The 25,929-nt window shown below is 37.5% G+C and overlaps 1 protein-coding gene across 2 annotated transcripts in view; it reads right to left on the reverse strand.

The window, feature by feature from the left end:
* The window catches only part of aclyb (ATP citrate lyase b), a 30,541-nt gene extending 12,476 nt beyond the window's left edge, over window positions 1-18,065 (reverse strand). The window contains exons 1-14 of one of the 2 annotated variants that reach the window (XM_026222915.1): window positions 17,911-18,065; window positions 15,706-15,882; window positions 15,505-15,627; window positions 13,905-13,967; window positions 11,648-11,838; window positions 10,580-10,659; window positions 8,900-9,030; window positions 8,684-8,802; window positions 6,754-6,890; window positions 6,437-6,498; window positions 6,242-6,359; window positions 3,454-3,608; window positions 2,888-2,981; window positions 1,067-1,108 (exon numbers count right to left, since the gene is read on the reverse strand). In XM_026222915.1, coding sequence (XP_026078700.1) covers window positions 1,067-1,108; window positions 2,888-2,981; window positions 3,454-3,608; window positions 6,242-6,359; window positions 6,437-6,498; window positions 6,754-6,890; window positions 8,684-8,802; window positions 8,900-9,030; window positions 10,580-10,659; window positions 11,648-11,838; window positions 13,905-13,967; window positions 15,505-15,627; window positions 15,706-15,864 — 1,474 coding nt within the window. In that variant the 5' untranslated portion in view covers window positions 15,865-15,882; window positions 17,911-18,065. The remainder of the gene's footprint in view (window positions 1-1,066; window positions 1,109-2,887; window positions 2,982-3,453; window positions 3,609-6,241; window positions 6,360-6,436; window positions 6,499-6,753; window positions 6,891-8,683; window positions 8,803-8,899; window positions 9,031-10,579; window positions 10,660-11,647; window positions 11,839-13,904; window positions 13,968-15,504; window positions 15,628-15,705; window positions 15,883-17,910) is intronic. The other variant, XM_026222916.1, reaches the window with a different exon arrangement.
* Between the last annotated feature and the right edge of the window lie 7,864 nt (window positions 18,066-25,929).

Raw genomic sequence — 25,929 nt, forward strand, 5'->3', positions numbered from 1 at the left:
CATGGAAAAGGGATAAAGAAAATGAGAATTAGACATGGACATGAAAATGCGTATTTTAAACAAAATTATTAAATATTAAATATATATATATATAAATAATACACACACACACACACACACATACATATATGTATAAAATATATATATATATATATATATTTTTTTTTGACAATATTATATACATTTTCAATATATTTCGGAGGAAGTGGCCCTATTAAGTCCAGCCAAATCTAAGTTTTTCATATTTCCTCAATTATATTAGATCAGTATGTAAAAATAAATGCAAACTCACTCTGATATTAGGTGGCACTTACAGAAATGCAAATACTGTATGTGCTAGTTATCCCGGTACACACAACATTTCATTTCTGTTGTTTAAACAGCCATTCAACTTATTTAATCAATCCTTAACAGTTTTTTGGATGGTATGGTGTTTATTAACACCAAAAGAGGAAGGGCTTCTCAATATCCTCAATCTCTCTTTCTCTTCTCAATGTTTTTCATTGCTTCCTGGTAATTTACTATGCCTATGTGCCACAAGTCATGGGCTGCATCTGAATATGCATACTTCACTATTATAAAATAGGTGAAAAACATTATGTGAAAAGATCAGTATTCATAACACAGCTGGCAGTTCACCTGTTGTACCTACACTTGTTCAGGTAGTAAGGTAAACTTTAAATGTGTTTTAGACAATGATAAATAAGTAGATGAAGTTAGCATGCAGTTGAATCAGAACATCAAATCAATGGCCTGCATACAGCTTTTTACTACAAAAATAAAAAACATCTAATAGCAGCTTTTTGCTGCTCACATGCAACGCACATAGATGCAGGCTGGGCTGATGTTACAGAACGACAACAGGCCCAGGCTTAACCAAGTGACTACATTTTTATCAGACTACATTTTTAATATTCTCATTCTCAATATAAGCACTCTTGAACAATCAAACTAGAGGACCAGAACTACCTCTTGGATTATTGATTAATAACTGCTGCCATGCCAACATATGACACTGTGCAAAGAAACACACTAAACGCTTGACTTGAACAGCCTGAGATCTTACCTTTAACCTCTGCATTAAACATGGCTGTTGCAGACCATGAAACTAATTATGATGATGAACACAAAGAAAATATGACAGCATGAGGAGAAAAAAAAGAGACATGATGAAAGAGAAATTAAAATGACTAACAACAAAAGAACTGGGGAAAAAAAACAAGACCGAAGAAAAATGTAGAGAGAAAATAAAAAATAAAAGTAAAGGTGCAGTTAATAACTTTTCAATGTATAAATTGTTTGTACTTTTACCAAATTTCTGCATATTTCTTATCACCACACAAATACAATTCATAACTAATGGCAGCTATAGAAAGATAATAAATAAATCAACTTCACCACTGAAAACATGCTATTGAACACTAACTTTTACTTTATAAAATAGATACAAATAATATATTGTATGCAGCCAAGTCATTTTCAACTACCGTACAAGTCGCATCAGTCCAAAAATACGTCATGATGAGGAAAAAAAAACATATGTCGCACTGGACTATAAGTCGCATTTATTTAGAACCAAGAGAAAACATTACCGTCTACAGCCACAAGAGGGAGCTCTATGTCTTCAGTGGTAGACTACAGCGCCCTCTCATGGCTGGAGACGGTAATGTTTTCTATTGGTTCATTTGTCTTGGTTCATTTCAAATTAATTTTGATAAATAAGTTGCACCTGACTATCAGTCGCAGGACCAGCCAAACTATGAAAAAAAGTGTGACTTATAGTCCGGAAAATACGGTAACTAAATATAGCTTCAAAGCTAATTTTCCAAGATGCATGATTTTAGAGTGAAAAAAAAAAAAAATCACTAACCTTTTCAGTTTAAAGCTTTCCAATTTTACACAAATGCAAAAAAAAAAATATATATATATATATATATATATATATATATTTTTTTTTTTATTTAACCTTTATTTAACCAGGTAAAATCAGTTGAGAACAAGTTCTCATTTACAACTGCGACCTGGCCAAGATAAGGCAGAAACAGTGTGACAACACAGAGTTAAAATAAAATAAAATACAGTTTAAAACTGCAAAAACAAATTATGATTTAAACAGCTTTTAATCTCAAATAATACTATAAGTATCTATTAATGATAAGGTTCATATTTCCTCCAAAAGCTGGCCCATTTACTTTAGATAATCAACATTACACCATAAACGCTATCAGCTGAGCTTAACTTGTACTGAATTCGGAATATTCTTTTAATTACAAGTTTTAGTTACTGTTTTCAAACTAAATTGGCCTTTTAAACTAAAACATCACAGTAATGTTTAAAAAAACACCTTGATCATTTAAAAAACTAACTAAACATTTAAATGCACATACATTTTTTTTATGAACATTAAGTAAATATTTAAAAATGGAAATAGTTTAAAAGAAATATAAAGTCAAATGTCAAGCTACTTGCTTAAGGCGGGCGTACACGGTGCGATTTTTGCTTTTGTACGAGTTCACATGCGATTTTTTTCAATCGTGTGGAAATCGTGTATTCTCGTATGGTCGTGGCTCGTATCATGTGCAAGGAATTACGAGCCGAGCAGAGTGCCTTACGAGCACTTTCCGACCTCCCGATCATTTTTAAACATGTCTAAAATGTTCATGAGTTATCGGTTTAGCACAGAAGGATTGCTGTATGAGATCAAAGTATGACAGCAAAAAATTTAAAAGAATCTAGAAACTTCTAGGATAAAATTCTGCTTGATCTGGAGTGCACCTTTAATTAAGATACAGTTAAAGAATTAAACATAAATGTGTTCTTGAAAAGTTCTCTTAAAAAGTTGCTGTGACTGTGATATTAAACCTCAGCTGAGCTCTAAATACTGTACCTCGTGGAACACCTGCTGTGGGTGTCATGCCCTCGGTGACACCAGTGGTCAGTTTGTGTTCAGAGAATGAAGTATTTCTGGTTCTTGCTGGCGTCTGGAAGACAGAAGGAATGAACAAACTTCTGAAAGGGTTTGTGGGCCACTGAATTCTATTCAGCATATTCAGTATATTTATTCTAGCATATTTAGTTATATAACAGGTGGCACTGAATTTAAATCATTCTAAATACAAAATGGTATATGTAAAAAAATGTCATTTTAGTATAAAGAAGCTCTAACACATACATGTATGAAATGAACATTAATGTATGAATCAGAATTGCATGAATTCAGAATGGTAAGAATTGTATGTCCATGTAATGTTTATGAGAAATGTTGCTATAAACTTCTCCATCTTGCCAACTCTTGTCTTGACTACAGTATCTCATAAAATACAGCTCCAATGTCTTCATTCTCTTTGCTGGTCACTGCATCATGTGCTACTCATTTGTAAGTTCACACATGGCCGTAAACACTGTATGTGTTTACATGTCAGCCACTGGGATAAACTATAAAAATACACTTACAGCTGCACTAGCGCTGGTGTTCAATAGGAAATTTGCAGTGTGTGCTGCCACTGGAGGCTGATTGGGGATTGGTCGATGACCAAGTGCCATGCCAACAATTGCGGTCATGTGAGTCTCTGTGCCGAAGACATGGATGGGAATTCCAGTAGTCTTTCCTGTTGCAATGAAAATGGAACAAGAACAACAAAAGGATGCAGAAATATGAGATTACTTTATGTGTGAATGGACATCTCTAAACATCATTCACAAGTGAATACAGGGACATTTTGTCATTGTCTGATCTGACCAGTGAATTTATTACACATCACAGATTGACCTAATGGCTAACAATCAAACTTGGAAGTAAAATGTATAATTAATACATGTTTTTACATTTCTTATCTGTTTGAGGCCAGAAGAACAGGCATGTAAAACAGGCAACTGTGTATGCTGTTAATAATATAAAGCACCCTATCATGCGGTGCGTATTTTTTCTGAGCATTCACACTGCACGCAGTTGAGGCCTGGTACTGTGTTCCAGGAGCGGTGCATCTGCAGCAATCGCTTACACACAGTCTATTTTTGCTGTGCTGCAGATTCTGAATTAAAGTGACAGTGAAATTTTCGCAGTAAAAATAAACATGTATTATGTAGTATAAATGTATACATTTATAAATGTAGTAATTTCACACTAAATTTATACAATTAGTCTGTTTTACAGTCAAAGTGGCTTTTTGGCTAGATTTAAAACAAGAAAAAAGTGCACTTTCAGATAAACAAGACAACACAATACTGCCCTAAAAAGTCAATAAACTCAAACAAGCTACAGGTAGTCCAAAATGCAGCAGCTAGAGTCTTTACCAGGTCAAGAAACTATGATCATATTACCCCAATTGTACAGTCTCTGCACTGGCTACCTATTAAGTTCCGTATCAGTTACAAATTATCATTATTTACCTATAAGGCCCTAAATGGTTTAGCTCCTGTATACCTAACTAGCCTTATACCACGCTACAATCCATCACGCTCCCTAAGGTCACAAAACGCTGGACTTCTGGTAGTTCCTAGGATAGCAAAGTCCACTAAAGGAGGTTGAGCTTTTTCACATTCGGCTCCCAAACTCTGGAATGGCCTTCCTGATAATGTTCAGGGTTCAGACACACTTTCTGTTTAAATCTAGTTTAAAAACGCATCTCTTTCGCCAAGCATTTGAAAAATGCATCTCTTAAATTGTAACTGCAGTTTCACCTGATCAAATGTGCATTTTTATTCTTAAGCTTGGGTTAAACTAATTAATTTTACTTTATTGGAACACCAGCTATGCTAATGAAGCCTCTATTTGTTTCTCTGTTTTGCCACAGATATACACAAGCTCCAGTCTGGATCCAGAACACCTGAGAAGAGATGATGCTGACCCCTCAGATTCAAAACTTGAATTGAATTTAATTAAACTGAGAAAAATGCCTTTAAAGTTTTTACATCAATTAGTCAAACATGTTGCGGGTAAATTAGTGGCAATGCATTCATTTAAAGCCTTTTTAGGATGACATTTTTTTGTAGATAAAAACCATGACCATTGATGTGACCTTTGTCCACTAAAATGCAGATATCAACTAAAACACTATTTCAAAAGCAAAGTGAAGTATCTACAAACTAAATCAGATTAAAAAACTAGTCCATCCAGCTTTCTCTTTGTGTTTCTTACTACATGTTGATTGTTTTTAATAACTTTAATAGTTTTATTGGTGTTTGCATGTTGTGAAAGTTATAATTACTCTGTAGTAAGCCTCAAGATCATCTTATCACAATGTTCCTTTCACCACAAAGTGTTTTGCTCATTTTATTTAAAAAGTAATTAATTATAGACCAAGTAGTTAAAATCCACACAATTTAAACTTTTCCTAACAAGATAACTAGGGATGCCATAAAAGAAAATAAGGGATAATTGTGATTCAGAGTAAGGGATGCTCAAAATATTTGTACTGTACCACATCCATATCTGCAGTTAGGTATATAAAAAGGTGTATAAAATTTTCTCAGAAAAATAAATGAATAAATAGAATAATATAAATCAGATTCTTATTACGTTTTCAGATTGGATATGAAGCAATGCAGATAGGCTGTTTAATTTGCTAGCGGCTGGCTAGTTATTATTAACTGATTAAAAAGCTGTAATTTGTTAATATTTTGCTATCAAAATGTAATTTTCAACCATAATTTACCATGGGATATCAAGGCAGACTGCGCAATATCTGTGGTGTCTAACAGGAAAACAAAGCCAGAATTCAGTAACTTCACTTACTGTGGTTTGCCTTGGTATTAGTTTGGATTTTGTAGTTACTGCAATTTTGACTCATTTCTCTTGGACAAAATTGAACCAGGAGACTTTGTCACAAGGCAGAACAGATGTCACAAAGTATTGAACGAACAATGAACAAAACTTTATAAAACTGAACGTAACCTTTTCAGAAACTATCAAAAATATGCCATTACAAAAAAAAGAAAAACAAAAAAAAATGAACTCAGTCGAACAAATGTAACAGGCTCTTCAAATATGCTTCATTCTTTGTTAATGTTTTTCAAAGATTCGTTTTCGCTAATCGTGAATTCTGAATTCATTGCCACATATTTCGCTTACGTTTCGCAGTTTTTCGTTGGTGTTTTGACAAACCTCTCGTGGGGGCGGGATTAACAGTGATCTACTCTGATTGGATAGTGAGACCAGTTTTGTCTGAACTGTACAAATCTTATTTCGGTCAATGTTAATACTAGGTGTTAATAGCACCCTTTATAAGCTGTTTTTACTTACCAACTTCTCCCATCACTCTCAGCCCTTCCTGGTAGTTTGGACCTCCACGTCGAACAAAGATGGTAACCTCATGTTCTTTTAGGGGCCCCTGGTAGTCTTTGATAGCCCTCACAATGCCCTAATGAGTTTGATGAAAAATAAAACATAAAAGAACTAGCTACATAACATGATTTAACAATGATGGAGCCACTGTACCTTGAAGGTAGCTGCTACATTAGTGAAGTTAGCAATACTGCCGCCAATGATCAACACCTTTCCTGGAGAGGCAAAATTGGAGTGGGGAAAAAAATCTGAATTTAACATTTAAACCATGTCTTAATCACACACAATGCGAGGGACAAATTAAATCATTAATTTTAACCAGCTGCGACCACAGCAACTCTATTTTGTGTTTTTTGGTTTCTGTCTAGGTGTTAGCACCGCTGAAATCATACAGAACTGAAATGCCATTTATTGTGTTTTATTTCTACAATTCATGACTTAAAAAGCATGCTATTCTGTCTCACACTCACCATCAGGGTGTTTCTCATTGGTCATTAGAGAGAGGATAGTCTTTGCGTAGTCATATGTCTGCTGCTCGCTGGGAGCTCCAGAATACTCCCCATAGTTTGCCAGTTCATCTACTCCACCCAGATCACAGATGGTATCACTAAACAAGGGCAACACTTTATAATAAGTCTTATCTGGTAATATCAGTTATGCATTAGCTAAATTAACTAACAATTTATTTTTCAATGTATTTTCATTGGTCTTTAATGCCTTTAATGTTCTTAGTTCATGTCAGTTCACAGTGCATTAAGTAATGTTAAAGGATACAACATTTCATTTGAAAAATGTATTACTAAATGTTAAGATTAAATGCCTTTGTGCTGCACATAATGATTGCATATACAGCCCTGTTATAAAATATCCCTGATCAGATTAAACATTTAACTTATTAGAGGGAACCTAAAGTAAAGTAAAGAAGCCATTTCGTATCTAAATCAATGGCACATGTCCCTACTATTCAAAATTTAGGTAGACGCTACAGCAATAATACAGATTCTGCAGTGTTTTGAACTCTCTCACAACAGACACGGAAGAGAAGACAACCCTGAATAAAGTCGTAGTTTTTGCTATTTTTGGACCAAAATGTATTTTCGCTGCTTCAGCAAATTTTAACTGACCCTATGATGTCACATTGACTACTTTGAAGATGTTTTTATTACCTTTCTGGACATGGACAGTATACCGTACACACAGCTTCAATGGAGGGACAGAAAGCTCTCTGACTAAATCTAAAATATCTTAAACTGTGTTCCGAAGATGAATGGAGGTCTCACGGGTTTGGAACGACATGAGGGTAAGTCATTAATGACATAATAGTTTTATTTTTCTGTGAACTAACCCTTTAAGTATTAAGATTCTACAATATCTTCGCTCATATTCGCGGAAACCTTCCCTCTGTGCAGATAAAGGTGTGTCACATTTATAAAAATGAACAAATTAAAGCTGTATAATTTCCTGATGCAGAGGGAATCCCGGTGAAGTCATTAACATGGAATTTACAGTATAAAGGAGGATGTCATGTAAAACTTGCAATCTGAAGTGCGAAGATATTGCTGATAGAAATAATTGCTCATCTCTGAGTGATGATGTTTTATCTACTACACACTGAAGTAGGCATGACTCTAATGGTGTTTTCAGCGTTACATAAATATGAAACTCACCAGAGCTGTTTTGAAAGAGAACTTAAATAAAAATGTCTTAGTTTTATTTGAGTAAAACCATTTTCAAATCGGAAACTCAAAAGGTCCGTCAAAATAAAAGTTCGATTTACCTTAATTATGACAAATATATTAACATTTTTCAATGTTCTTCAAAGTTATAATAACAATAATATTCTTTATAATAATGAATTTAAACATTATTTTCAAGGACTATCATGTTTGTCCATGTCTTAACTTAGTAAACCTCTGTTGTGCAGAACTTTGCCAAAATAAAATTTTCATGTGATAACATTTTAAAACATTAAAGTGTTAAGGTGTGTAATATATATGTACACAAGGTGTATACCTTTATTTTTAATTGTTTTTTTTAAATGAAATGTATTCTTTTTTGAGAGGGGGACTTTCAAAATGGTTTCAAGTTAGTTTAATAAAGGTTTGTCCACTCAAATAACTTGTTCTTATACTTTAAAGAGTCATTGTTACTGATAAGAGTTATGGTTTAATATATACCATGATACTGTGAAACCAGAACATTTTCCAATACCGTGAAAATCTCATACTGTTATACGTTTTTAACACACACTCACAAAAAAAAAATAGATGACTCATTTTCATTTAAAGAGACATGCATTGAAACGGTTCACTGTGAAAATAGCTGATCCATATCCATACTGTATTTATGCCCTTGGTTTATCTAATATCTAACTGAGGGTCAAGATGTTGGCAGCACAACCTGTACACCACTGATGCACCGCCGCCAGCCACCATGGTCCAGATGCGTCCTCTGGGATTCAGCAGGGTGAGTTTCAGACTGGCGCCACTCTTAGCATCAAGATCTGCTATGTATGCTTCCTGTACAAAAAACACAAAGCAACAAAGCAAATCTGAGCAAAAGAACACCTGCTCTCTGGTAATTGTGTGCGATGGCATGACGTTTGTCTACTTGTACCTCAGGATAAGCTTCTCTGCCAAACGGAGGAGGAAACTCCACATCACCCCACTTGGGCTTGCAGATATAGTCTGCAGTAGCATCAATTTTGGCTGCCATATCCAAGATGTAGACTCCTTCCTTAGTGACCACTGCATATATGCAAACAGAAAATAACACATGATTGGCATTCTGGTAGTAACATCCTGTTTATGTTTTTAGCAACAGTTTAGAGTTGTCTCCTTTAAGGTTGGGACACACCAAGCTGACGGTCAATTGGCCGATGGCGAGCGAAAGTCGGGCTAGTTTGTTTGGGGTGTTCGTCGGCTCATGTCGGTGGCAGTTTGCCCAATTCAACATGAACTCTGATTGGATGTTCAGTTAAGTGAACGAGTCAGTGCCAGAGAATTAATGAAGTGATAAAAACAAGCACATAATTGAAGGCAGTACAGAAAGAAGGCTGTTTAAATGTTTTGTAATCTTTCCAAATCATTCTAATATGCAAATTCTTTCATTATAACAAGAGCCACTTAAAATGATTAACGTTATCAAAATAACTGATATTAAAAATGGTAAGCAAGCGCTGCTTCGTTTACATTTCATAAATCTGCGTTTTTCTCCTATAATTTTGTTTCGGTTTCTCCCTTTGAATGACAAATATATACTATTGATAGCTGCTGATATAGACAGTTAATATTTCTCACGCATGTGCTGTCAGCTGTAGTCGGTGCGGTGTGTTTGAGCGCACCTTTTTGGTCCGACACTGCCAAAGTGGCATTCATCACCACTAGTTCTTTGAAGTCGGCTTGATGTCCCGGCCTTTAAGTACTCACTTTTCTCTTTTCATTCAGTACCAGTTTATAAGATGTAGTGCGAGATTTAATAAACAGTGGTAAATTAGTGTTAGCGCAATCCCAATAATGCCCTGACGGGAATGGAAAGTTCTGCAGAAGTTCTACTGACAATACACATATGAAAAGACACAGATGCAGCTAGACCATGTCTGTAATGGCCAAAAGAGCACCGCAAATTAGTGTAGGGTCACAAACAAGCAGAGCCGATGATAATCAGGAGCGCGTGATCTACTAACAACAAAGACACAAAATGAGTTAGGACATGCTTCTTGGATATTAAATTATGGCAAAAAAAAACAGTCTAAAAAAACTGACTACCACAAACCGTAGTAAATCACCTTGCACGATTTATTAAAATACGCAGCATATGTTATATTCTACTGGATTTTATCCTATCTGTTTTATTACCTATTAATGGAAAACCATTATGTCTGACCACCTAGAAAAGAAACAACAAGTCTGCTCAGTTTTCCTCATGATATTAAGTATCAATTATGTCCATAGCACAAATAGTGCACATCTGAACAATAGTCTGGTCCACATTACAGCTTATTGTGGCCAAGAACAATCAAGTTACTGAGCAAGCACAGGTTGTTTTTTACCTTTCATTTTGAGGGGTGTTTCTATGAAAAGTATTATGGCAATAAAAATTAATTATAATAATAATAATATTATACATAATATTTACAAATAATTGTGCAATAAGCATAATATGGCCAGTCACACAACAAATATCAATATGGAACTTTGAGTATGAGTAAATGAGTACATATTAATATTCATGCTTGCCTTAAACACCATTAATTCAAATAACAGGACCCAAGTCCTGAGAAAAAAAAACACATACCCAGTGGATTGATCTCCAGATATGTGAAGTAAAGATCCTCATACAAATTGAAGAGACCCACTATGAAGTTTGCCAGCACTCTGCAATAAAAATAAAAACAATTTTTTTTTAATAAAGGCACCATGAAATGGTTTGGCCTTTATGCAAAATGGAAATACTGACATAAATTTGTATTATTTACAGATAGGATTACAACTGTAAGATGTAAGTTATTGCACTGAGGAATACATGTCTCAAACGCATTAAACAGCACACTCCTGTGACAGGAGGGCAAGACACATTAAAACTGTAGGCTCATGAGTAAGTTTGAAACACTCACTATATAAAGCACATCTCATGTGAGGACAACTGTGCAAATGTGCTTGCAACATCACTGTATAGTTATATCAAATAAACTGTATTGTTGCATCATACGAGTTTAGCTCTAACCAAAACCGAACACACTTGAAAAATCAAATTACGGAGTTTAGAATTACATGCAAATTTCAGACAGGTGGGTTAAATTGGGATTGGTAATAAAGCCTGCAGGATCCTGGCACTTCAGGACTGGATTAGAAGAAGCCTGATGTCATGCAAAGTCTAAATACAGTATATGTTCACCATATTGGTTTGGTTTTCATAGCCATCAATTTGCACATTGTTTGGTGGCTAAGTGTCGACACTGGGCAGGATGTTGGATAATATTTGGGTCCATAAAATACAGAAAATATTGATTAATCAGAATAAATAATCAAAAGATTATTTATCAGTTTAAAAAAAAATAAAATATTTTTTTTTTTTACAGCGCTAGATGATTATCAACATTATTTTGTTTGGAAGAAGAAGAAAAAAAGTCAATAAGTTAACTGAGCTAGAAAAAGAACATAATAATAATAAGATTCATCATATTCTTCATGCTGACTTGCAGCTTCTACAAAGGGTATGTATATCATTGGAACATGGCATCATCAACATTCTTCAGGGAGACTTTGAAATGTGAAAGTGAAAAAAGTCCAGAAGTAAACTAAAATAGTTTTAAACTAACAGACATGGAACAAAAAAATACATGAAACTGATCAGCATACTTACTCTTTCTTCTCATCTGTAACATGTTCAAGTAACTGCTGGGTAACCATGTCCTCCGTGAGTTTCTCATCTATTTCCACCAAAAGTCTGTGGGCTTTGGTGTCCACGTCTCCAACATCCACCCCACCTTCATGATGGAACAGCACATGACTGCCTTCTCGGCTTGTGTATACACACACATAAAACTCCTCTTCCTGGGAGAGAGATCCAGTACACACGCAAACAAAGACATGTCAAAGACATGTCAAATTAACCAAATTTATGAAAATTTGTTTGATTTTGTAAAAACCTGGATTGCATTTACATTAGATTGAGATGCGATCACAATGTGTCCTCAACTACCTCTGGACCAGGACACACTGACTGGATAACATTCTGATCAGATTAAACACACCTAAACATGCTAATCAATTGAGTTTGATCAAGACTGGAGCTAAATTCTGCAGGACAGAGTAACCCAGCTCTGATCTAAACTATAAAGCACTTTTGCAGCCTCTTGGTTAGATACACTCAGTGTCTAAAATATAATGGTACAAATCTGGATAAGTCATTGATATAAATGTTTGATGTCCAATGAAAAACATTACTGCCCTAATCAAAGACTTTGTAATGACACTTCAGGTTTTTTCTTTTTTCAAATATTTGTTTATTTAAATGGTGTTTAATGAGAAACCGGTTATTTAATCAAATATTTTTGTCACTATTTCGGAACAATCTTATCAGGCTATATTTCACAACAAACATATACACACACACACACATACATACATATATATATATATATATATATATATATATATATATATATATATATATATATATATATATATATATATATATAAATATATATATACACACACACATATACAATTTTTGTTATGTGAATAAAACTATTTAGTTGTTTCAGTTTGTTATTTGTCCAAAAATTACAATAAAATTTTTAGAATATATATATATATATATATATATATATATATATATATATATATATATATATATATATAATCTTTTGTTGACAGATTCCTATAATATTTCTGTTTTGTCTTATAACAGGTGGTCTAATAAGTTAAGCACTGTGTTTTCATAGCATTCAGTTGGCACATTTGTTAGGAGAGGAGGTAATTCTGACTTTGCTACGACAATCTGGCACTTCTGATTCAACTACTGTAAGTTGTTGATATTTACTGTTCAAATGTGGAGTTTTGCACGTCGTGTGCACATGCGTGTGAGAAAGAGAGAGAGAGAGAGAGAGAGACACAGGGACACACAGTGGAGTCAGCTGTCTAAACCGTCCGTGGCTTGTGTACTGCAAACACATAAGGGGTTCATCACTGTGTCTGTCACACCACTCTGTTCCCCTTTCAGGCTTGAACTGATGGTAAAACTAAGGACATTATTAACATTTTAATCTGAAAGATGAAGCTCACGATTATGAAAAGGGGTGTTTTTGTATTTCAGACGAGTGTTTGCGGTGTTCGGCCAATCACAATGTACTGGGTCAGTTGGCCAATCAGAGCAGACTGCGCTTGTCGGAACAAGGGACTTTGTAGAAAACGACGTGTTTGAGAGAGGCAGTGCATAGAGGACATACAGTAATGTACAGTATTCTAAAAGAATTGTTTTTTGAGCACGTCAACATATTATGGTACACCAAATAATGATCTTTAAAAAAAGCATCATATATGACCCCTTTAATAAATAAAAAGCTACACACTGCACCAGTTAGAGTTAAAAGAATTGATGCCAAACATATAAAATGCCAGAAACATATTAATCACTGGAAAAATTATTCAAAATGATTTCTTAAAATTGGTCTTTTTGGAGGGCCAGGAAGTATATTTAAATATATAGTAACAATTTACAATAAGGTTCCATTAATTAATGTTAATGTATTAACGAACATGAACAAACAATGAACAATACATTACAGTATTTATTAATCTTTGTTAATGTTAGTTAATGAAAATACAGGTGTTCATTGTTAGCCCATGTTAATTCACAGCGAGTTAAATAATGTTAACAACCACAACTTTTGATTTTAATAATGCATTAGTAAATGTTGAAATTAACATTAGCTAAGATTAATAAATGCTGTAGACGTATTGTTCATTCTTAGTGCATGTTAACTAAAGTGGTTAACTAATGTTAACTAATGAACCTTGTTCTAAAGTGTCATCCAAAATATAAAAGGAAGGGACAATGTGTAATTACCCCCCAAAAAGATACTGATAAAGATAAAATTGAACTGAATTTGTAATACCTGTAAGTGAGGCACAAACGGCTCAATGAGGAAGTTCTTTAAGATCCCTTTTGCATTCCCAATCTGAGGAACAGAAAAAAAAAAAAAAAAAACACTTTCTATCAAATGTCAAATAATGTTTTATATAAACTTTAAATTAAACAATTTTTATTAAATCAGGTTTAGACAGGTTTCGTGAAGTTAAAATGTATACCACCTAAAAAGACCTTAAAATCATGCCATCACATAGTTATTCTCATTTATGTATGGTATATGGTACAGGTATATGTTCCTAGTAACAAAAGCACTGGTTTTAGAGCAGAAGAGTACATTTACATGTAGTCATTTAGCAGACGCTTTTATCAAAAGTGACTTACAAATGAGGACAATGGAAGTAATCAAAATTAACAAAAGAGCAATGATATACAAGTGCTATAACAACTCTGTTAGCTTAATGCAGTACACATAGCAAGAGCTTTGTGTACAATAGTACATTAGTGGCTTATTTGGTTATTTAAAAGCATTTCATTAAAATATTTGGATTAAGTTGTCAAGATTACGGTGTCTTCTTATGTTCACTGGAAAGGGCAGATGTACTGATACAGTTGACGACTGGCTGGTGTGACGAGTCACCTGCCTCCCCCCTAAATATCAGCATCACCCCATCCCTGTTTATTTTGAACACCCTTCCCATCTGGACACCACACACACTGTCGTCTCAGGCTCAGACGTCATGCCCAAGGACCGTTGGCTAAACGTCTGATGCATGACGAAGTCGTCATCGGATTGGATGAATTATACAGGATTTCTGGGAGATGTGTGTGTTGCGTTCTTTAACGTTCTGTCTGGAAACAAATATGCTGTGGCGTCAAACCCCCTCACGAAAGAAGAAAGCCGTAGTGTTTACAACTGTGATGATGAGCGCTTATCAGGATTAACTAAACACTGGATATTTAAAGGTATCTCTAATATTTAATGTTCGCAGCATAGAATCTTTCAAAAACGAGAGTTTTACACCCGGTCTGTTATTGTGACGACATTTCCACACCCCGAAACGTGATGCGGAGCGAAACAAACTGTGATTGGTTGTTTGACATTTCGGTTAAACGGCCCCATAGGCGGGCCTTGGCCAATGAAAGCTGCCATAAATTCCAGACCTACAGTCGTCAGTCTGAAGGTCTGGCTATGCGAGACTACACACACAGTGTCTGTCGTTTGCTCCTCCCGGCACACTGGCAACATAACAGCAAAGTAATGACATCATCAAAAAGTTTTTTGATGATTATAGAGAATCTCTGAAACTCTGATTAAGGTTGTTGCATGATTGTCAGTTGTTTTTTTAAATTATTTCATGATCTCAATTTTGTTTCCAGTGTCAAAAATGTAGTTTTACCTGCAAAGTGGCTATGCTACATGGATTAAATCTATATTAATGTCTGCCAGAAAGTCAAATCACATTTGTTTAAAGCATGTTTCAGTGTTTTGTAGTTACAGTGGAATAAACTGTTAGTTACCTGCTTGTAACATAAAAGCTAAGGTCATAGTGAAATTACATAATCAACTTGAAAGGTAAATTAAGTTACTCCAAGTAGCTACAAATATCAACTTTTTAAAAGCCTACCGTGATTTCTGTCATCAGATTCGATTTCAGCCATTCCTGGACCCCCTCAAGGTTCAGGTCAACTGCCACCAATCCCAGCTTCCCCCTGCGTTTGATCAGCTGATCTGGCTTCACAACCAGCCTCTGCATGAAGTGATCGACAAATACATTACACTGAAAACAATGCAGTATTACGATCAGAAAACCAAGACATATACTCACTTCTGTTAGCAGCCACGGATGGTCCTGCGTAAGGCGGGCCCAGTCGGTGTCTGCAGTGACGGTAGCACAGCAGAAACGGTTTTGCACGGCTGCTGTGGTGCAGATGTATTTATACAGGAACTCTTTTCCTGTCTGCTCAGTAATGGCCTTAGCAGACATCACAGCCGAGAACACTGCCTATAGAAAGACAGAAAAAAATCAGGTCTTCAACAAACTGATTTCAGTTAGAATGGCCCAGCCATTAGCATCACTTGAGCATGATTGTGAAGTCTGTGAGACTATTGGCTATATATATGAGACTTTAAATATAACTCATTTATCAAGTGAATGGTAAAGGCCCACAAACATGATTAACAGTTTTACAGTACATGTCATGTTTATTACACAGATTAATTATTTTCATATTATATAAAGGTAATTATAACATGATTGACAACACAAAGACACTGACCAAAGAGGCCATAAGATGACAGTCCTCTAATCAGTCCCACCATGGATTTAAATTGTTTTTCTTGCGATAAAATATTAATTGATTTTGTGCTAGTAATTTCCTGAAATTTGGGGGATTTTTTTTTAATAATGAGGATACCACATTTACCATATTATGTATGACACCAGATGCACAAGTCATATATGACAGAAAATGCAGAAAGCTTGTTTATTTTTGTTCATAAGCCAGATCTGACACACAATTTTTAAACATCCTTATTTTTGCTACATACTATCACTTGCAGATGTATCGTATATTCTAAATGAGATATAATTAATTAATGAATATCTATTTCACACAATTGTCCATCTTAGTTAATAAAGATAGACTACTCTTGTCGACAGTCATGGTAAATTCTTTGGATGCTACATAACTTTTATTTTCTTAATAAAAATTAATTGGACCAATAAAAATTTTAAATAAAACACGCCAGAAGCCAACTGTTGCTAAAGGAATGAACGCGACTTTCACGTGCATCAGACTGACTCAATATTTCAACATGGCCAATCAATGACATATATATGTCAGCATACTGTATGTTGATCTCCAATCAGAAGAGTCCAATCATGGACCCCGTCATTGTAACAACGTAGACACAATGTAAATAAGAGATTCACTGTGTAGTGTAGACAGCAATGGAACTTATTATAATGGAGATTGTGATGAACTGAGATGAGAAACAGTTTTTTATTGATTATAAAAGGAGTGCTCTCACACTTTCTAGGCTATACATAATCCATTCCAAGTTTGTTTGTTTTCTTGTTATTCATTATTCTGCTCAACTGAAAATATAGGATTATATTTGATACGCATTCATATTTTCATAAAAACTCTGCTTGTAAGATAAATGTATTTTCAGAAATGCTTCCAGATTCATAAAATCTTATTTCACAAAACAGAATTGAGGCAATTGTCTGGAAACACACAAACATAGTCATCCAGATCTATAAATTACTGAAATAAAAGTCCATAGGGTCTAGAAACCAATGTAAATACACACACACACACACACACACACACACACACACACATATATATATATATATATATATATATATATATATATATATATTCACACAAATAGCACACTACAGATTCTTTTGGGATGTGCACCATAATAAATACCAAGATAAACTTTGAGCATGTACAAATACTGACACATGAACATGGTAAGCTATCAGAACTATATAATTACATTGTGATAGCATCCGTTGCTGTACCACCATAATACACAACGATGTAGACTTTACACTTATTGGTAGTATATTTTGAATAAAAGCAGCTGCATTATATGTAAAGTCCAAAATAAACCAGTTTAGGGTAGCACCTGAATCTTAGCGGTAATAATCCCAGCTCCTGCAATTGGTTTGTGTTTGTAGTTTTTATAAAAACTACAAACACATAGTTTTTATAATTTAGTAAAATTTTTAGTCATAATGTCGGCTGCCATCTGGAATGAAAGAGTTGGTTACCTACATTAACATTTATAAGGTGAGAGAGTGATAATATGAAGATCTCCTAATAGACAGAGAGTGGCCCGTCACACATTAACAATTAGGAAACCGCTCTACACTGCTAGCGACGCGACAAACACTCCCATTATATTCGACGGAGCTGTCTACACAGAGGACAACCGTCGTCTATAAAGTTCGTCGCGCGTTCAGGAACAGAATTTAGACGTTAACACGGCCCGGCCAAACAATGCCAAACCTTACCGGGCAAAACACACAATGTGACGGTCTTGAGGTTCGGGACTGTCAAACTCGATACAGTTCAGCTGCCGGTGGGTACGCTCTGACTTGGATGCTGATGCTCGGAGTTCTTCTTCTACTTCTTGTTTTAGTTTCCTGGTAGGATACAGACCGTTGTAAATCGTGCATACTGCCACCTACTACATTGGAGTGTGTAATAGTAGGCCTATGCCTACGACAAGGGTTGCCTCGTTGCCTCCTTCAGCGAGGCATAATAAAGGACACCCATTCATGACTTCTACCCATAACCACACCCCTCACCAATGTCACAAAAAATTTGCTCAATAATAACCCATAATAAAACATTCCCAACTATGTAAACTTGCAACAGATTAATTTTGGTATTTTTAATTTGATTATTTATATTTATCTTTTTTAGAGTTAGATGGTAGAGAGGTAGTTAGTGAGTGGAGATGTATTTTTAGCAGATCCTGAAGATCTGCTCGAACTGAGAGGTCATTCCACCAGAAGGGGATTTTTAATTTAACATTTTGTGACTGTTTTAAAATGCCAAATTATATGTGACATATGATTATTTATTATGTATATATTTATGATTAATATAAATGATATTAATAAATAGGGTCTTACATTAATTTTAATCTATTCATTCCTCTAATAATGTCTCAAAATATAATAATGTCTACCTAGCTCCGATAATGTATGGAATATTATATTAACAGACTATCCAAATTTTAATAAAACAATATGCACAGATGTTCTGTCATTTTCTGTTGAACACACACACACACACACACAGCAGTGGGCAGCCATTTATGCTGCGGCACCCAGGGACCAGTTGGGGGTTCGGTGCCTTGCTCAAGGGCACCTAAGTCGTGCTATTGCCAGCCCAAGATTCGAACTCACACCTTGTGAGTCATGTGTGTGTGTGTGTGTGTGCTCTTGTTTTTGTGACATATCAGGACACAACTCTGTATAATGACATGGTTATGACACAGGTATTACAAGGAGAGGGTGTCTTATGAGGACATAAACCATGTCCCCATTTTTCAAAACACTTATAAATCATACAGAATGAGTTTTTTTGAGAAAGTAAAAATGCACAAAGTTTCCTGTGAGGGTTCGGGTTAGGTGTAGGGTTGGTATGATGGAATATACAGTTTGTACAGTATAAAAACCATTATGCCTATGGGATGTCCCCACTTTTTACAAAAACAAACGTGTGTGTGTGTGTGTTCACTTCACATTTTTTGAAAGTTAAGACAAGTGGTGGCACTAGAGAGTTTAATAAGAAACTCAAAATTTGCGATGGTAACTTTTCTCACTGTCCTCTATCAGTGTGACAAATTTCACAACTTTCCTCGCAAGCGGTTCTATGGGCTGCCATAGACATGTGGCGGAAGAAAAAAATCATGCTAATGGATACAATAGGTGCCTACGGACCTTGGCCCCTAATTATAATTCTTACACATTTGTGTTTATAACTTTTAAGACTATGATTAGATATAACATATAACATAATGGAATTTAAAAAAACTGGCTTTATATCAATACACCGTTTGACTGTGGTCTCAATTAAGGTTGGAGTATTGCTGAAGGATAAGACTAGACTTTTTAATTATTTTGTGCTTTTATTTAAGTATTATATAAAGGTTAAACTTAACTTCAGCGGATAGAAGAATGAATTAACCCTATTTGTACATTTCGGCTTATAAACCATATGTAATGATGATGGACCACCATGTATTTGGTATCAATGGATTCAGAAGACCCTAAGCTACCATAAGCATGCATGCAATATGTTTATAAAGGAAGTATGAGTGAAAAATTTTACAATAAACTAGAGAATTTCAGAAAAGAAAATGAGATTTTTGTCATTTATTACTGAAAATCCTACCTCACACAACAATAGTGAAAAGTTTTTGACCCATAAATATATTTTTCAAATCCTTTGCTTGACAGAAATGGGTTAATGTTCAATCAAATGTGTAAAGAACAATTAAATAATTAACTTTATTTACAAACAGTCCTAGGCGTTTTTTTTATTTTTGGGGCTAAGCCCTTTTTGGTCTGTTTTCTCTATTTTTATATTTGGGCTTATAAATCATATGTAAAGTGTCATGGTCCTGCCATCATGTCCTGACTTTTCTCTAGTCTAGACGCAGGATCATGACAGACCCGTGTTTTGTGTACAAGCACATGGCCTTGTCTTTGGGCCATGTGCTTGTGTTGTCTCGTTCCCTTGCCCCGCCCCCCTTGTTATCCTAGTCTTGTCGTGATTGTCCTATCTGTGTCACCTGTCGTGTCTTAATTGTTCCCCCTATTTAGATCTCCTAGTGTGCTCTGTCTTGCGTCGGTTCATTGTGATTGTTTCCTCAAACTGTTCTACTTATGTGTTCCTACCTGTCAGCTTCCTGAGATATCGTGTCCTTGTAACCCCTCAAAGAAGTCGTTGTACTACCGTGAGTGTTTGTTAGTAGTTAGTGTTCAGAGTCTTTGTTTTCCTTGTTTATTGTGTTTTGTAGAGTTATTTAGTGTCTACCATAGTCCTTGTTTTCCCCCTCGTGGGTTTTGTTTTCCCCTTTTGCCTAATAAATCCTGTGTTCAGTAAATCCTGTCTGCAATTGAGTTCCTCCCTACCCCTCCTCATAACATAAAGGAGATGGAACACCCTGTGTTTGGTATCTATGGATTCAGAAGACCCTAAGCTACCATAAGCATGCATGTAATGTGTTTATAAAGGAAGTATGAGTGAAAGAAAATGTACAATAAACTAGAGAATTTCAAAAATGAAAATTAAATTTTAAACTGTAAATCACACAATAAAGAACAGTTTTTGAACAACAAAAAATATTTTTCAAACTCTTTGCTTGACAGAAATGTGTTGTTTAATCAAATGTGTAAAGAACAATTAAATTAACTTTTTTTTACAAACAGTCCTAGGCATGCCAGTGAGCAAAGCAAGGCCTCTCCAGGAAGTTGCAGAGGGGCACCTGGCATGCCCCACACTGCCAGGGGGTCTTGTTGTACACTTTGCTTGCCTTGCAGTGCTCACAGTACTTTCTGACATCTGCAGGCTTGTGTGCAGGGTTTGCTGGGTCCAAGGGAGCAATGGGTAGGGGTGTGTGGTGAGTTGTCCTGTCTGCATCCTCAGTTGTCACCCCTGCAAGTTGAGCACCGAGCTCCTCCATAAAGTCTCTGTGTGTCAGTGGTGTAGTATTTTGCTCTTTACACAGTTCTTTGTGGAGGATGTAGCTGTTGCATGTGGTGATGTCCACAAAGTGCAAGAACATAGTCTTATACCATCTGTGTGCTTTGTGGTGAGCAGAGGTGTACTGGATGAGCTGATCAGACAAGTCAACACCACCCATGTATTTGTTGTATTCCACAACTGGAGTGGGAACTGGAATTCTCACTTTTTCCCAGGTTCCATCTGTCTTTTTTTGCCTTCTCGTGACCTTCTCCGATGTGTAGGCTTGATGGATAGTCGAGCAGATGGACACCTCTCTTGTCTTTGAAGAGCAAGTCATCATCTCGGATCCAACTGATTGTGCCTCTTTGAGATTTTTTGGAGAGGGCATTCACAGTAGATTTAGGGGTGTCCTTCCTCCCCTGTATATATGTACCACAGGCTCTAAAGTGCAGAGATGACAGGTGTCTGAAGAGCTGAGGGCTTGTATAAAAGTTATCACAATAAATGTGATAACCACTTCCCAAATGTGGTTTGTCCAGGAGGCCCACAACTGCATCATACGAAAGTCCAAAGCCAGTGGTTAACTTTGCCTTTCCCGTGTACATGGTAAAGCTAGATGTATAACCATTTGAAGAGTCAGCACCCCACTTAGTCGGTTTGTCCTTTATGTATTGTGTCATTCCTGTTTTGGCTTTTGTCGCCACCATCCTCTAATCTATCGCCATTTTTTGGGGGCTGGTAAAAGGACTTGCATGCTGCCATGATTTCGGTCATCAGAGGCTTGAGGCGAAACAGTGGGTCATGGTCTGATGTTCCCTTTTTGCTGTCATTTACAACATCCTCAGCCGGATCGCTCATGTGCACATTTGAGGAAATGGAGAGCCACCTGTCCCTTGGCATCACTTTCTTTGGAAATGGCACTGAAAAATGTTTTTTTTTGCCTCCAGTAAGCTTTCACTGATCCAAGTTTTAGCAGTCCCATGAAAATCACAAGTGCAAGATATTTTAGGAAGTCTGTGGGAGTGACATCAGTCCATTTGAATTGAAGTCCTTCTGATATCCTCTTTGCAGCTTGCTTATTTGTGTTACTGCATAATTTTCTGATGACATTATTGCGGAAAAAAAGCTGGAACAAATCAAGTGGACTGTACACTTTGGATTTATCGAGTTGCACTCCTGGGGGCCTGGTAGGGGCAAACCTGGGGAGAATGGGTGCCACATCTGGATTGTTTTCAGTTTTCCAGTGTTGTTCATGTGTTGTACGGTGTGGAGAGCGTGATCTTGAGATGCTCAGCGTGGGCTTCTGAACACTCTCGGTAGAGTGTCTAGGTGTTAGAGTTTCTCTCCAGGGTGGAAGCTGAGGTGGTCTTGCCGGTGTAGATGACGTGCTTGGGTCGTTATCATTACTGAAATAAATGTAAAAGGAGAGAGAAAATACACAATAAAACTGGAAGCTTTTTTTGTGTCAAAATTCAATGTAGAAAAAAATTACTCCACGGTACACTAAAAACACATTTCACCTGTCTAGACCTGAGCAGTTTACTTAGTTGAGTTAAGTCAGTCTATTGAAACAAATTTCACACCACTCTTGAACTGAGTTTACAGGGAAAGTGTAGGATAGTTTTTTGAAAAAAAAAACCCCCCGAAAAAACGAGATTTCAGCTTTATTTTTCGTTTTTAGTTCAGAGGCATAAAACGTCTCCGGTTACTATCGTAACCTGGGTTCCCTGAGAGGCGGGAACGAGACATTACGTCAGCTAAGACGTATATGGGAACTCTTCCCTTCTCCACTTTCACTGAAATCTGGGGACAGCTGGCCAATTGACGTGAAGCATGCAAATACTGGCTGGTCAGCGGGCAGTATAAAATGCATGGGCGCGAAAATTACGTCAGAATCACGACTGAACGCTAGCACAGCTGATCAAACAGCGACCACGGCGGCTAACGTAATGTCTCGTTCTCGCCTCTCAGGGAACCGAGGTTACGATAGTAACCGGAGATGTTCCCTCTCGAGGCGGTAACTCAACATTACGTCAGCTAAGACGTATATGGGAACTGTATAAAATCCCGCCCTGAGAGCAGTGAAGATAAGCCCTGAACGGAGTCAATCACCCCCACACATAAGCAGTACAGTTCTAGCCAATGGCCGTGTTGCTAAGAGTGCTTGCATCTGATAGGCGGAACTAGACCAAAGAGAAATCTGCTCCGAGCCTAACAAAATTTGCATAATTTCAAGCAATATATCCAAATCTGCACTAGCCAGGGCAGACACAAAGCAATAAGCACTCAAGCATGAGAGTTAAACAGAGTCGACAGCGTTTGCGGTGACTACTGCATAAACCATATAATCCATAACACAGAGTTAGCAGGCATGGTAACTACTGTATAGCTGGTTATTACAGAATTAATACAACTTAACTCACCGAAAGTACATGTGACGCTACAGAGGGTACATCCAACTTGTAAAACCTGGCGATTGTGTTCTGGAAAGACCAGCCAGCAGCAAAACATAAATACTGGACAGACATACCTCTAGACCAGGCCCATCAGGAAGCATTTATATTGACCTTGCAGAATGAGCTCTGATGTTGAGGGGATAATCCTTCCCCTGGCATTCGATAGCGTCCACGATCCAGTGAGAAAGTCTCTGTTTAGAAACAGCACGTCCCTTATTACATCCACCAAGCACAAGAACAGCTGGTCCGACTTACGAAAGGCGACCGAGCGATTCATATACATCCGTAAAACCCTAACAGGGTCCCGGCGCTCTGAGCATCAGCGTCACGCGAGGCTGACGGCTCAACAGATAAGACGGGCAGGGAAACAAAACGGTGTAGGCCTATTGAGTGACTTCGGAACGAAACCCGGTCTCGGCCGGAGAGTGACATTACAGTCAGGCCCGAAACCAATGCAATATCGTTCATCCAAAACTCATGAAATTCTCCAAGGCACTTCGCCGAGGCGAGAGCAAGAAGCAAGGCAGTCTTCAGGGAAGCTCCTAACCGCAATCGAAGCTAATGGCTCGAACGGTAGTAAGAGATAGAGCCCTCAAACTAGAGTGAAATCCCACGGCGGCACGGAGGGTGGCCATGAAGTACACAATCTCATTGCTCCCCTGAGAAAACTGATTACCAGAGCGTGCTTACCGATCGTTTGCCTGTCAACCGGGGAACGAAAGCGGCAATAAGCGGTCACATACACCTTCAGCGTGGATGGTTTCAAACTCCCGCTATCCATACTGTGCTGTAGAAAGCGCAAAACATCTGACACGGAACATGTCCCTGGGTCAATATAAATGTTCTCACACCATTCTGTGAAAACTCCCCACTTCTGCGCGTAGCAGCGAATGTTTGATGATGCTCGCGTCTCTGTAAGGGTGTTTAGCACTCGTGAGTGTAGAGCGTCTCGCTCATTAGGGTCCTTGCAGCGGCCACACATGAAGGTTCCACAGCTCGGGCCTGGGGTGCCATATTGTGCCATTTGCCTGAGACAGCAGATTCGCCTGAGGGGGATTCGCCATGGGGGAGCCATCACTAACTCTCTCAGGTCCGTGAACCAGGGCTGATTCGGCCAGTTCGGGGCCACGAGTATAACTGACGCTTTCTCCTCCCTGATTTTGCACAACACAGGCAGACTCTTCACAGGAGGGAATGTGTAAGCCTGGCTTCTGGCCAACGCGATGTCAGAGTATCTCCCGGCAGGGGGGAGTGAGATAGCAAACGTGTTTTCGCTCGTGGCAAACAAATCCACTTCCTCCGTCCCAAATCATTAGATCTGATCTTGGGTGAAGCCTCCATCTCCTTGAGGAATCCCGTTCCTCGAAAGCATGCTCACTCCACGGTTCAAAGTACCGGGGATGTGCGACGATCATATGGAGATTAAGTGTCGGTCCGCCGACAACAGGAGACCCACTGCCTGTTTGAATAGAGCTTTGGAGCGCATGTAGCCCTGGCGATTTATGTACGAGACCACAGATGTGTTGTCGGTTTGAATCAGTACATGTTTCCGCTCCCATTTCGACAGAAAGGCTTGCAGGGATATTAGGACACCGCTTCAATTATTCCAAACGGTTTATGTGCCACCTTCTCTGTGACTCCGACCACAGGCCCAGACGCACTGCTCCCCAGCCTAGATACGCGTTCGCAGAGAAAATAACTCTGGGCTGAACATATCCTGGCTGTTCCACGGTCTCAGAGTGCCGACGCAACTGTGAATGACCGTATGTGCTTGTGGACCGAAGACCACGCCCTCGGCGGAACTCGTTTTAGTTACTGCCAAAACTGTAGCGGCCGCAATGTAGCAGACCCAGATGGCACACCGAAGAAGCCGCCGCCATCAGTCCCAGAAGCCTCTTAAATTCCCTCAGTGCAAACGACCTGCCCGGTCTGAGACAGCGCAGAGTTGATTAAATGCTCTAGAGAGAGATGGGCTCGCATCGCCATGGAGTCCAAACATATTCCCAGATATGTTACAGTCTGACTCGTAAAAACACGCTCTTCTGCATATTCACACGCAGTGCCAGCGTATCCAAACGGCGAAGCATTTTTCCACATGACTGATAGCACATCTCTTGAGTGGGCTAAAATCAGCCAATCGTCCAGATAATTCAACATGCGCATTCCGCTCGATCTGAGGGGAAATTTCGCTCTATCGCTCTCTCTCGAGCGGACTGAGAACTTCCTGTCGCAGAACAGGACGGTTTTGGGGCAAAGTCAGTGACAGGACCACGCCATTGAAGCGGGAGGTATGTGTTTGAATTAGAGAGAATATCCGTCGTGAATTATTCCCAGTATTTACGGTGAAACATTTGGGATAGTCCTCTTACCGTC

This window comes from Carassius auratus, chromosome 37 (genome assembly GCF_003368295.1).
Source record: "Carassius auratus strain Wakin chromosome 37, ASM336829v1, whole genome shotgun sequence".
NCBI lineage: Eukaryota > Metazoa > Chordata > Actinopteri > Cypriniformes > Cyprinidae > Carassius > Carassius auratus.